This window comes from Cyprinus carpio, chromosome B8 (assembly GCF_018340385.1).
Source record: "Cyprinus carpio isolate SPL01 chromosome B8, ASM1834038v1, whole genome shotgun sequence".
Taxonomy (NCBI): Eukaryota; Metazoa; Chordata; class Actinopteri; order Cypriniformes; family Cyprinidae; genus Cyprinus; species Cyprinus carpio.
The window spans coordinates 17,324,441-17,339,053 of NC_056604.1; the positions used below are offsets into that span (position 1 = coordinate 17,324,441).

Sequence of the window (14,613 nt, forward strand, 5' to 3'; positions counted from 1 at the left end):
GGCTAATTGTAATTGAAATAACCATTTGATTTTATTTATTTGATTTAAGTTCATTCTGATGTATGAGAGTTTGCATTTCATGTAGTGACCAGGTAAATACTGTAAACTACTATCCACAGGAATTTGTGGTAGTTACACAGAAGTTCCTTCACCTGGAGGAGAAGTCCTAACTGCAAATGGCAATGGCAAAAAAAAATAAAAAAAAATTTAGAAGAATTTATACAAGTGTGAAACTACAAGCTTCACAGTTCTAAAATGACCGAAAGGGACAGTAAAGACATTGATAAATTTGCCAAAGATTTCTGTTTCAAATAAACACTGTTTTTTAAAAGTTCTCTTTAAAGCAAAAACAAGGAACACACATCAGACTTGTGTTTTCTGTGAGTAATGTGTGATTGATTTGGTATTGCATGTGTGTTCATGTTTATGTGTGAGTCTACAAAGTGCCTTCAGGATGACAAAGAATTTCTGTTCCTCCTCAGAGCTCCAAACATTCCTGGACTATTGAATCTCCTCCCCCAGCACAGTAAAACACTGTGCACTTTCCATGTAAATCATTCAGTGACAGACAGGAAGGAAGGAGGACGGTAGCGTGCACCTCTTTGTGTTGTAGAAGAGCTACAGGGCTTTAGAGCAGAGGACCTGACGCCTTGTTTTAATGTCAAAGTATTTGACAATACTCAGTGACCTTGTTTTAGATAATGTACACACACAACTGTTCATCTATAGAGACAGACTTCACTCACATGGTAATTTTTGTGTGTCTGTGAGACAGAAGCTGTGAGGCCCCTTGAGATGGCAGTGGTTTGTATGTCTGTAATTAGCAGGAGGGCTATTGACACACAGCAGCCACAGGGGGAAAAGCACATTCAGAGAAGCCTATCTGTTTGCATATGTGTTTATTAGTGTGATAACGCTACTTCCTTTTTTATCTGAAACCACAGTGTGTAAAGGGCTATTCTTTAACTTTTAACTAGAGCAGCCTGATGGTACGAAGGGGTTTGTAATGTCATTCCATTGGATGCCCAGTGGTAAAATATAGGGGTGCTCAGATCAGGATTTTTGAGACCTATCAGCGATCACAGAAAGCAGTATCTGCCGATGCGATCACAATACCGATCTTTTTAAAGCCTTCTTTTTATCATGTAGAATTATTTATAGCAAGACTCCAATCAAGAATTTTAAACATTTATTCAGGGCCTAAATTTCATTTTTGAAAATTAATTTCCCTCTTAGGTGTCTCTTGTGAGTTACTTAATTTGTAATTTACTTCTAGATTATTATATGAAGTTGCTCAAGCAAGTGGCAAAACATTTAAACTACTTTTCCTACATTATCACAAACATTCTAAATTAAAACTTACCATTGACAGAAACAGTCCGCTCTACTGCCTTTTCTTTTGCATTTAATTCTTTATTACAAGCAATCCTGAACTTTTTTTTCCTACATCCACGAGTGCCATCGATTTTTGCCTTGTTTATCTAAAAGTGATTTCCTTTAAACCTAGCCAAAAAGCCATAGCCTATGTTGACTGTGAAACACAGTAGACTTTAATTATATGCATTTATGGTGTAATTACTACATTTTCGTGTCAATCCATGTACATATTTACCACAAACAATGCACTGTTACTTTAATTCATCGCTGTTACTTTGATTCAGCGCTTGCAGCACAGCAAAAATGGACTTGGTCAGTGCGGAAACGATCTCTGCACTGTTGCAGACTGCTCCTGGAACGCACTGCGTGGTGCATTGCGAATGCTTTAATCAGTTAACATGAGCGCGTAAAAAAATTAACTGCCTACGCACTGCAAATGGAGTATAATAATGTGAACCTGGCGTTATGTGTGTGCGCTGCGAGTGTGCATGAGCACACAGTCTCCAGGAGAGCGCGCGAGCACTGAATGGATTAAACACTGGAAAGAATTAAAAAGAAATGTAATTTATAAACTTTAGTGACGATGCGACACTGCCTCGATTGTGCAAGTGACAATTCCTGTGTAAACTGTGCTGTGTGCAGCTCGCGTATAGTGCAGACACGTTTTAATTTGAAACCATTTGTGCATTTTGAGAGAAAGAGAAAGCGCTCGCGGTGATTCACTCACGCGGTTTGTGGAATTATGTCTCACAGAAAGTTTTCAAATTAGCTACTTTAAGTTATTTAATGAAGAAATATGAACTGTACCTCACCTTCAGCATTACAATTATTTCACCTGCGCCGGACAGAGACTGAGACGGTGCTACATGAGGTGCCATACCTCTGACTTGCAGGTGCATCATCAGCTTGAGATCGGTCTTTATAGAGACCGCCGATCAATCATCCCAAAGTGATTTTTGGTTGATAGTGATCGGTAGCCAATCAATCAGAGCACCTCTAATGAAATAGGTTGCAGGTACATGTGAACTACTTTTTAGAAACCACTAATCGCCACAGATCTGCATGTCTCATGAAGGTGCCAAGATACTTTGCTTTGAAGAAGCTGTCTCTGTAATTTTAAATGAAATGTCTACCAAGTAGTGATGTACCTAAATGATTAGGTTTTTTTACCCAAACACTGAAACCGTAATTAAAGTTTGGGTAATTACATTTGGGTAATTGAACTCAGTATGCTGTTCAGGGTGTCTGGTTCCCAGGTGATAAATGAAACTGAAGTTCTTTGGTAGTGAGCCAGTTCCTGATATTCAGCTAAACAAAACTCACATATTTCTGCTTTAGCATTTTTGGGAGTATGTCCACACTGTTGACGTGTTTGATTGTTATCAATGTTGTGTGAACAAAATAGACACTGACATGGGCAAAACACATCATCCGAGAAGTGCTAATAAAACATCACTGTTTCGCTCAATGGTTTTTGGTCCTATAAAGCTATTTATTTATTTTTGCTGTTTTGGCTGTATTTTTTTGGTTGTTGAAATTTTTGTGCATTACTCCTAGTAAGAAATATCATTCCGCTGGTATACTTGTACAACCCTTGACTTTGGGATTGTGCACTCTTGTGCAGAGGTAGCACCTCAAATAATCATTATCCTTCACTTTGTTGGACTGGATTGTAAAATTTGCATTATGGTTTGTTTTCGTTATATAATATTCAAATTGTGTATATCTTTGATACCTTCCTAATATCAACATTTTTTTCTTTCTGTTTTTAAAAATTCATAGCTAAAGATTTTAGCGACGGAGTAACAAGGGAGAACTCTGCTAACATATGTTTTTGTGTGTGTCAAAACTGTTAATTTTGGGGTCATTTTTCAAGTTAAGCACTGCAATATTTTTTTCAGCTAAATATATGCCGAAAATATTAAAGGAAAATTCAATAATTGATGAATGCCAATCATTAGTCCGGTGAAACAGATCAAAACATTACAATCCACAAAACTTAATGTTAACATGTAATGTATCCCTGAACCAAAGTAATTCATGCTACTTGGCTTCATGTTACAAAGTAACCCTGCTGGTAACATCTGCTTGTGATGGTTCTTGTAAGGTCACTGCTTTAACATTATGCAAATCCTGTAGATCTCACTTGCTTGTGACGTTTTTGCAAAACTTTGGCAAGGTTCTTGCATATCCAACTGGTTTCCAAGATTTGTGTCAGATTTGGCTGACAGCATCATGTATGATTCTAGGTATGCCGATGTATTCTTAAGCATTGCCTGGTGCTCTCAACACCTGGTGCTTTGCTCTTTCTGTCTCCAGTTTATGGTGTGGTGGAAATCACCACCTCTGACTGACACTATAATAATTTTCACAACTGCAGTGCTTTCTTGGCCCTCCAGTCTCTCTTGTCTGACTGTTCAGACAATGCATTTTAATTAGTGCATAATTAATTAGGTGGATTAAATGCATTTAAATGTAAGGTAGATGTGAAGTATGACGACAGTACTTTTATTCTGCAGTTTCATTCTAGTTCTGCGGATATTTTCTCAGCTGTCTCTGTGAAACACATTCTGTTGTATAACAGCTCCTAGTAAGTCTTTTTATATGAGTTATGCACGTTTTACAGTACGTTTTAACCTGCTTTCACAATGAACGTAAATTTTAAATGATCTAGGCATTAAGTAGATATGAGTTGTACTTGCATGCCTATGGTCTACATAGAGATGTTACCATGATAGTTGCTGAGTGAACAGACTTGCCTTAAAGAAACTTTGAACATTAACTTGGTTTAGCCATACTGTGTTTTTGCTGTACCTGTGAAAAAGGGAGTATCATCATGCAGCAGAGCACACCAGCTGCCCTAATGAGCATAGAAAGAGATAGAAGAGGAGGAGGATATAGAGGGAATACAGAGTGATCCATTCATTCACACAGTGTGCCGACATGTATCCGGCCAGCAGCAGGTGGCGGCTAGGACTTCTCTCTCGCTCACTTTCTCTCTCACTTGTCATCAAACGCAGTTGCTTATCCTGGCTTTCCGAAGTTTGGTGCACACTGTATGATTTTGTCCACAATTTTGTTTGACTTCACAGATTGAATGTGTGTTAACAAATATTAATTAACAACAATTAATCTACAATATTTTCTCTCTCGTTCTTTTCAGGTCGGTGACTGACAGGACTCAACTCCCCATGATGCACAGCGTTTGTGACAAGACCACACCCACTTTCAGTGTGTAGAGGAAGTTGCATCGTCAGCATGTCCTCGCACCATCAGTCAGTGCCTCAGGGTCGGAGGGCTGTGGATGCTCGTCACCTTCCTAGTCCTGCCACCCTACCTCACCACACTGACTATAAAACAAAATCTGCAACCACATAAAACAGATTTGCAACCTTGGACTTCTTGAACTGTGAACTAAGAAAAAAAAACTTAAACTGTAAAAATAAGAAAAAAAAATTATACACTAGAAACACTATTTAGTGTGGAACAAATAAAAGTGAATAAGTGTAGGACTAAATCTGGTAAAATGTTACACATTGCTCTTTGTATTGTTGTAAAATACATTATTGAAAACAAGTAAATGTATTTATTTATAAACATGAACTATAAAATGAAAACACATTTCTTTTAAATTTATAGCACAGTAATCAAAGCAGCAACATATGATAGATAGAGGAGTCCTATCTATGTTGCTGCCTCCATTACTGTGCTATACATTAGATTATTAATAGTTTTATAGAACAGAACAAGAAACACTATAAATAATCTTTCATTGCACTAAAGTAATATAATACAAAAAGCTCCAATACAGAGAGGCACAAAGCGCTTATTTGCATCCAGTGTGCAGAATGATGTACTTGAAGCAACATGGAGTCACAGTGCTACGCTTAGAGAAGTTCAAAGCACAAAGAAAAGAGATATTGATACGTAGTTTATTAAATCTGTGCAATAGTTTGAGACTTTTCTTTTAACAGTTTTAAATTTCAGTTACTGTGTGCTCTTGAAGAGAGTTTCATTGTCTTGACTGTTGTAATTGAATGTGACCCGCAGTTTGAATGCTGAATGGAGGATGACAAACAGCTGCAGCGGAGAGAAGAGTTTACGTCAACTTGAATATTCATCTGTACCTCACATTAAACTATGGAACAGCTTCAGAACACTTGGACTTTGACTTTGTGGTGCTTATAAGGCTTAACAATAACACAGAATAGTATATGCACAATATCAGATTTGGATCGCTGTCGTCTGACCGATACCCGATCCGGCAGAAAATGCCAGTATCGGAGCTGTTACCGATACTGAGAATCGAATCGATGCATCCCTATTATACACCTTACTAAACATTGCACACACTATTGTGATGTACATACAGATCTGATCATTGACCAGAAATTAGTAACAAAGGACTAACTTGCTTTACTGAAGATTATCACGTAAAATTTGACCCTCAGCTATCATCTTCATCCAGCAGAGATTACTGTCTGGTTTTATTAACCACACAGAAAATCTAAATCAGTGGCACTCAAGCCTAGCCAGCTCAGAAGCCAAGTGGAACAACACTTCATCCTCCGAACCTTTGTTCGTGTTGGAATATGTCCTTTGTCTGACACAAAGCAGATGTTCATGTTATGCTGTACCATTTGATGTCAAAATGTGGTAATCCTTAATATTGGTGTTAACAGAATTTAGCCTAAACTAGCAATATAACTAGTAACTGCGTAACACTTCAAAGTTTGAGACTCTTGATTGAAGTTCATTTTCGTGGATGGATTACTTTCCAGAGTAAGTGCATGACTGATATGACGTGAACAGTTTCGTGCAGAAAGTAAGACTTTAAGCTGCACCTTAAGGTCTGTATAATATCTGTAAGCTTTGGTCTGAGTACCAAAGATTTAGGCTAATTGCTCTCAGCATTTAGCACTGATCTGGGATATTTTTCTGGTTTTCATGTCATTAAAAGCATGATTAAAACTGCAAACAATTACATTTTATCTGGGATAGTATCATTTGTTATATTTCAGAAGTTGCATTCTTCATACAGTTTCATTATGTGAGTATGTGAAATGTCATGTGTTTATTTCAGGATATTGGTGGACTGGTGGACTACCATCCTCACGCTCGGGACTATGGTTCCCATCTGTCCCATGGATCCCTGGCCCAGCCTCACCGTCGCAGACCATCCCTTCTCTCTGAATTTCAGCCAGGCAGTGAAAGGTACAAAACATGCACACGAACAGAATATATTGTGGCTGCCTTGCACTGAGATCTTGTCTATTTAATCCTGTCCATTAATATCCTTCAGGCTAGCTGCCCATTTTGCCCACAATCTATTGGTGAGCCTTTCAATGGCATCAGTGCCCACAGAACCAAAATTTGAAGACTGTTTGTGTGGAAGAATGGTCCAAAATCACACCTGAGCAATGCATGCCACTAGTTCCTCCATACAGGAGGCGTCTTGAAGCTGTCATTAACAACAAAGGCTTTTGTACAAAGTAATCCTCCATAACCATTCAATACTTTTCCCCTGGGTCATTCCATTTTATTACACAGAACTTAATTTCTGAACTTATTTGTTTTCTTTTCTTTTCTTTGTATGTATGGATAACTTGGGTTGTTACCGACATCTGGTGAAAATTTCATGTCAACAGCACCTTTAGAAATATATTTACTGAGAAAAATGGTGATGTGTTCAATACTTATTTTTCCGGCTTTATAGTCCTGTTTTGTCACAGCCCTTGTCAGCCTTTAGGAGGTGACTGAAGCAGATGATGCTCTAGAATGTCACTTTCAATATGAGTGGAGGAATTTTCTTCCAGTGTTGTCTGAAGTGGTCCTCTAGTGGGAATCTGTGCAGTTCTTCATTATTTGCACCAATATGATAATTCTTTATAATTGATAACCGGAATGTTTGCTGATAAATCTAAATCCTAATTTTTATACAATTTTTAGAGCCTGATAATTAAAAGCCATGTCCGAAACAATTTCTAAATAAATCAAACATACAGTACAGCAGCATATTTGGCCACAGTGTATGTTTTAAAACTAATTTTATATGCCTATTACTTTATAACTTTAAACTTTATAAAAAAAAAATTAAAAAAATTGCCTTACAAATAAATAAAAATACTGCTTAAATAATGCAAATGTGGCATGGACAACATTACTTATGTGTAAATAATCAAAAGGTATGTGTCATGGATAAAACGGAATGGCCTCCACACAGACAATAATGAGATTATTTTAATTAAACCATATTGTTAATGAAAATAATAAAATAAAAGTGGTGGTTATTATTAATAATGTAGCAATGATTTTGAAAAATAAGTATCTTAAATTAATAGCAGCATTCAAATAGCTGCATTGCTCTTTTAGTTGCGTGCACTGTACCATATGACAATAATAAATTTCTACAACACAATATTATAACTTACATATCCACAAAAAGACATAAATGCACAAGTGAACCTGTTGTGCGTGCAGTGGCTCTTCCCGTAACAATGTTGAACTAATATGCGCTATTCAGAATGCAATTATAAACAAGCTGTTGTGCGTGCAGTGGCTCTTCCCGTAACAATGCACTGAAACACGGCAAATAAACTCTTATTAAAACTTTTTATTATGGTAATATTCTCTTTATAATTTTTTTTGTATATGACATTCCCAATTATAGTCATTATTTTTGTGCATTACTGGATGCGCTGAACCTGAAGAGCTGAATGAACACTGGTAAACTGAAGTGCTTTGCTATCAGCTTATTTAATTCAAGGAAACACATCCTATATGAGATTAATCAGATATGAAACACAGAAACTAAACAACGTTTTATTATAATAGTGTTTATAATTTATACTTTTATGTAGCCTTGACAGACTTGCCCTTTTCAAAGTGATTCCAATCATATTTAAAGCAATTAAAAACCATCATAAAGAATAGTGTGTGTTTGAAATGTTTCGAGTGAAGTAATGGATTATTGCCTTTAATTATTGGCCAAATTGTCTTATTGGGTCGATAACGATAACAGTGAAAATGAACATTAATTGGCTGATACCAATATGGCAGCAGATATGTCATGCATCCCTAGTTATTATATCATAACTTTAATCAGTTAGCAAGAGTATATTTGGTCAGGAGATTTCAACAACTTCCTCTTCGTTTACCTTTGTGTTCCGTAATCCAATCTGTGACTCTCTCATCCATACCATTGTTGCTTTAATGCAGTGATGCGTGTGTGTGTGTGTGTGTGTGTGTGTGTGCACGCTAGGTTAAAAATATCTTGTTTTCCTTTCCTCCATGCTGTGATTCTTTTTGCCATAAAAGAAGCACAGTGGTGAATATGTGTGTGGGTGTATTGGGAAAAGCTGTGTTTCTCCTCAGTCTGAATTTGGTGTGTGTGTGTGTGTGGGTGTGAGCAGAGCTGTATAATCAGAGCCTGGTACAGTAGAGCTGGCTGTTCTCACAGGAGATGGACTAACACCCCCTGAGATACCAAGAGCTGCTGGTAGGATGGATTAACTTGAATACTAAAGTGTTTGTGTGTGGGTATGGTGTGTATGTCTGCTCTTCCACATCCTTTCCTTCCCCACTGCCGAACTGTCATCTTGCTTTTTTTGATGGGCATCCAAGTCAGATGAAAAACCACTAGTGCTATTAGAATTTCCTGGCATACATAATCAAATGTTCTACAATTGAAAATGCAGCCCTACTTCTTAAAGTTGTAAGAATGAAATGCACCTGAGCCAGTTGTAGTCTGTAGTTTTTTGTTTTGGTCTAGTTTTGGCTGTGTTAATTATGGTCTGTTTTTGCTTTTTTAAAGACATAAGCCTTTTGTATTGTTTTGTGATAATATAAGTGATAGTGGTTGAAAAGATGTTTTGTGGTCTTATCACCTTTTATCCTCTAGAAAGAGAGCGATAATAAGGGATAGAGTGAGATTAAAGCAAGATGGATGGAAAGGAAGAGGGTTGGTAATTGTGCGAGTGAAAGACTGACAGTGAGAGGGAATGATAGCGGAAGAGGGGAGATGGAGAAACATTACAGCAGTACAGGGGCAAAGTTCCTCTACAATAGCTCGGACATTCAGCACGCATGATCTGTCCTCTATTCAGAATGAGGTCAGAGGCCAGTTAAACTTCTCTGTCTGTTGCTCTCTGTCTCTCTCTCTTTCTCTTGTTGTGTGTGTGACTGTGTATGACAAATCCTGCCTGCAGATCAGATTATCTTGCCCACTCACTGAAAGCTAGTGAGCATGGATAAAAGCTGCAGTGTGATGTGATTATGTAAGTGCCAAGTGCCTATTGAAATTGGGGGATTTTGGTTAAATTGTGTGTTTTCAAGCATTTCGGTATCTTCTCGCACATTTTGTTTTGCTAATGTACATGCTACCTTTGCTCTGGTTTAGATTAGTTCCACCAGTGAACACATTAGCGCAGAGACACAAATGAACGTGAATAGTCCAGATGCAACACACCAGGGCTTTCCTTTCATTCTGCTGAAATAATTGAGAAGCTCTGCAAAAAAAGTTTTTATGATATTTCAAATTAAAATCTATTTGTGATTATTAGCGAAAGGCACTAAATCTTTATTTCTCTTGTGTGCCTGCTTCAGTCATTTCATGTGACATTAAATTGGATCTTTTCTAAAGTTCTGTAATTTGGCAGCTTAAACAATTTGGCTATTGGCAATTTAAGATTTTGTTGTTCTCAAAAACTTTTTAGTTGCAATCACATAAGTGAAATTTTGTGGGGAAAGGTCCATTGTCACCTGCTCACAGAGAAGACACTTTCAAACCAAGCAGCATTCTGTAGGTGAACGCATTGAATCCATGTGACCAACCCATTTCAGAATCTCTTGAAATTACTGGATTTTGCCTGTGGAAATTTTCTGATCAATGATGAACGTGACCGCACCTTTGGTCTGATGAATAGGTCTGGCATAGGGATGCACCGAAATAAAAATTCTTGGCCAAAGCCGAACAAAATGAAACACTGGGGCGAAGGCCGAATACCAAAAACCACGTTTTTTTCCTTTTTTCTCCATGTAGGCCTATTTTGCCATTTTTTTTCCACCATTGCATTAATTAAATTGCCAAAATGTGCTTTTTACTGTTTTGTCCTACTTTAAAAAAAAAAAAAAAAAAAAAAAAAAAATTAAAAAAAAAAAAAAAAAAAAAAAAAATTACAAAACAATTTAAAAATATTTACTTAACACTGAACATTTTTTAACATTATACCAACAAAGCAAAATTGAACTTAAAATTTATAAGTTAGTAAAATAATATCCTTATCTCAACATAAGAGACTTCAATCAATAATATATAATATACAACAAAAAAAAATTCAAACACAAGGGCCGTACACACCGGGACGAATATCGGCGCGCGTTATTCGCCAGCGTTTTTCAGCGCGTTTTTTGGTGTTTCACACCCAAGCGATTTTCGCTGACGATGAGCCGAGTGAACATGCAAATTCATTCCCTGACATTAGATGGCGCTTAATGTAAAACAGAAATACTAGAAATACTAGTTCTCTTTTATCAAGATTTTTGTAATCGCTGTCGCGTTTGTCATATAGTTCTTTGTGTTTCGACACCAACGAGACCAGCAACTCTACATTCATCTTGCCTTGCATCTTCTTCGTCTTATTTTTTCATTCCCGGCAGTGTAGACGATCGTACTTGGCGCTACTGGCGTATATCTTCTTCGCCGTTACTTATGTGTGCTAAGCAAGACAGTTTTGTGTTTGAGCGCCCCCAAGTTGTGTTTTACTGTAACTTCAGAAGCTCCAGACACGTGTGCAAAAGCACCATTCTCATTGGTCGTATAGTTTTTGACGCGGTGCGTCAAACCAAAAAAACGAACCCGAGGCGTTTTTTAAAAAAATGACGCTTTTACGCGTGGCGTTTTTCGCGTCGGTGTGCACACTCACATTGGCGCCCTTTGTTTAGTCACGAGGCGTTAAACGTCGGCGAATATCACGCGCGAAATTCGTCCCGGTGTGAACAGGCCTTTACTGAGCAGAAGAGACTTCTTTTAATACATTAGAATATATTACAAATCACAATTTGAACACTATGTGTGAATGTTATAATAAATGTATTAATAAAGCTGTTGTAGGGTAATTATTATTATCATTGTTATTGTCTTTTTTATTTTATTTTACAGAATGACAGTATAATTACAAATAATTACTATCATTTATGAATGTCGACAGAGTTGTTGCTTTTTCTCGGCTTTTATTTTGGCTGAAACCCACAGGAATATCTCAGACTCGGTACTTCTTTTTGTTGACAACAGCATGCAAATTTATAAATGATTCTCGTTACGAATTTGGGAAAATTCACAAAACGTTACTGAGCAACTGACGAGTAACAAGTTTAGCGTTTTGGACTTTGAACCCTGGCACTGCAGCTCGTGCAGATCTGTCAGAATACAAGCAATCTGTGCGTGCATTAGAAAATATAACATTCTGCAGTGTATTTCTATTTACTAATCGTTTGAGGTAATTTTCGCGATTTCAATCATCATACAGTAACCTGACCACCAGCATTAGCCACCTCTTTTCAACGGAGACATGATACAGCACTAAACAGTCTCTCGCTCTAGGTGCTTTGTGCTTGTAATGATTTCTGCGTCTTTATCTGATAGTTAGACCCAGCTTGGCCAATTACATCTTATTTGCTGTCATTATTTTGTACTATATATGTCTATATGAAACTGTCCATTGGCCAAACCAGTACTGACATCATCCATTAACAAAACCATGTTGATTCAATTTCAACGTTTTGATTTAATAATGGTTGTAGAGCTGTCACTAACAATTATTTTGGTAATCAAGCAATCAGTCGTAACTGTAACACGTGTCCCAACCAGTCACAATGCAAAAAAAAAAAAAAGTATCTTTTCCATGTAGCTTTTGTCCTAACCACCCGCGACACCGACACGTGACAATAAGCGACATGGGATTCTATTTTAGGAACGGTTTTTATTTTCTGTGACGTCACGGCAGGAACAACATACAAAATACGATAGTGATAATCTCAGATAATGTGCTTTATTCAATGTTAAAAGTGTCTAATGTGAGTTTGAAAGTTATTTTGCATTATCTTTATAGCCATAGTGAAAGCAACAATAGATATTTTTACCTCACATCTTGAAAATAAATTTAAAGCAAACTTGTACGTTAAAACTGTGAACTTACTGCGAACCAACATGTGTATTCCATAACAAAGATATCACTTACTCACTCACTCAAAACTGTTCAGGCCATTCACATTTGGATCATCTATTTTCCATGTCCACTATTCATTTCTACACATTCACCTTGTTTTTGCTGTCACATCGTATCTACACTGGACGCGACAAAGCATTGCAGATCATTTGAATGTTGTGTCAGTACATTATAAATAGAACGAGTCAGCAATTTACTGTCGGGGATTTATCATGTCGTGCCGCATCCAAGATAGCATCACTGAATATAACGAGTTCTATTTTATTTTATTGCATTGCGCTGCGCCGTTCGTGTCCGGTTTAGACTCGATGTAAGTTAATGTAGCTTTTTGATGCTGTTTGAATTTTCATGCCACATTATTTGATATTAGCACAAGCCAAACTTTTTTCTCTCAGGGGCTGGATGTGGCCCGCGGGCCACCTATTGAGGAACCTTGGTTTAAACAGTGGCAAGAATTAAAAAGAAATGCAGTTTATAAACTTTAGTGATGATGTGACACTGCCTCGATTGTGCAAGTGACAATTCCTATGTAAACTGTGCTGTGTGCAGCTCGCTTATAGTGCAGATGCGGTTTGATTTGAAACCATTTGCGCATTTTGAGAGAAAGAGAGCGTGCGGTGATTGACTCCCGCTGTTTGTGGAATTATGTCTCACAGAAAGTTTTCAAATTAGCTAATTTATAAGTTATTTAATGAAGAAATATGAACTGTACCTCACCTTCAGCATTACAATTATTTCAACTGTGCCGGACAGAGACTGAGACAGTGCTACATGAGGTGCCATACCTCTGACGGCAGGTGCATCATCAGCTTGAGATCGTTTTTTTGAGATTGGCCTTTATAGGGACTGCCGATCAATCATCCCAAAGCGATTATCGGCCGATAGTGATCGGTAGCCGATCAATCAGAGCACCCCTAGTATTCTCCTGTGTTAAAACATGCCTACAAAATATTTACAAAAAAAATAATAGGAAATGGCACACATTGCATTCCAAAATGAATGTTATATACAATATGCAGAGATGGAGTTTGAGATGCTCCACATGTAAATGATAACAGTTTGTGTGGAGCAGCATTTACTGTGAACCAAGCCACTCAGACCCGCATGTACGTAACCTACCCACATGTAAATAATAAAAGAGCACATATTAAACCTACATTGCATAAATTTATTTAAGTGAATCATAGCGTTTGTGAATTCACATTAGCATTGTGCTTTGTTCTGATTTTTAAATGGATTTAATATACGATGAAGCCTGGGAAAGCGTTTAATAATGTGTTTCATTAATTCTTGTTCACGGAATGCGTCACTTCCGGTATTTTGCTGGTTACGCGAAAGTGGCAAAGTGCAATCGAGGATTTAAAATTGAGTACTCAAACTGAATTGAGGAATCTTGACAACGACAAATTGTCGTTCATACACTAATGCATGTTAAATTCAAAACCATTCCAGTGTGACTCTGGTTCATTGACTCTGATGCAGGCCATGACTGAGCATTTGTATAAGTAACAAATTCTTTGAAAGTGTCTTTTGTCTGCATTCACATATCATGCTAAATACTTGCTTCCTTGTCTGTGTGTTGTCGAATGGCTCACATGCAAGTCAGCATTTGTTTGTATAAATCTCAGTTAGTGCTGGAGTCTGTGTGTACTGTTTATTTAAGCTGGATAGACTGTGTAACTAATATGAGGGATACACCCATTTATGTTTCCAACAGTGTACAACCCAAACGTTTAGACACACCCACACACTTTTATTCCCTTGATCGCGCATATACTCAAGCTCTGTAGTTTTAAACCTTGGCAAACATTGTCTGGTTTGTCTTGAGAATCTTTATGACCTGATTTCACCTCTGGTTATGTCTTACTGTGTTTAAATGCAAAATATGTGCAGGATATTGTTGATGTATGTTTTCCAAATGTCTAACAGACAAAGTCTGCTCTATGTTTGTGATCTGTAGGCAAAATAATGGGGATGTGTAGATGTCTAGGTGTATAGAGTGCATATCTGT

General features: G+C 37.3%; 1 protein-coding gene across 4 annotated transcripts in view; it reads left to right on the forward strand.

The window, feature by feature from the left end:
- LOC109077172 (nuclear receptor corepressor 2-like) overlaps nucleotides 1–14,613 on the forward strand; it is a 112,155-nt gene that overhangs the window by 33,502 nt on the left and 64,040 nt on the right. Inside the window, exons 2-3 of one of the 4 annotated variants that reach the window (XM_042728971.1) lie at nucleotides 4,541–4,743; nucleotides 6,461–6,591. In XM_042728971.1, coding sequence (XP_042584905.1) covers nucleotides 4,636–4,743; nucleotides 6,461–6,591 — 239 coding nt within the window. In that variant the 5' untranslated portion in view covers nucleotides 4,541–4,635. Of the gene's footprint in view, nucleotides 1–4,540; nucleotides 4,744–6,371; nucleotides 6,592–14,613 lie in introns of those variants that run through there. The other 3 variants (XM_042728969.1, XM_042728970.1, XM_042728972.1) reach the window with 3 other exon arrangements.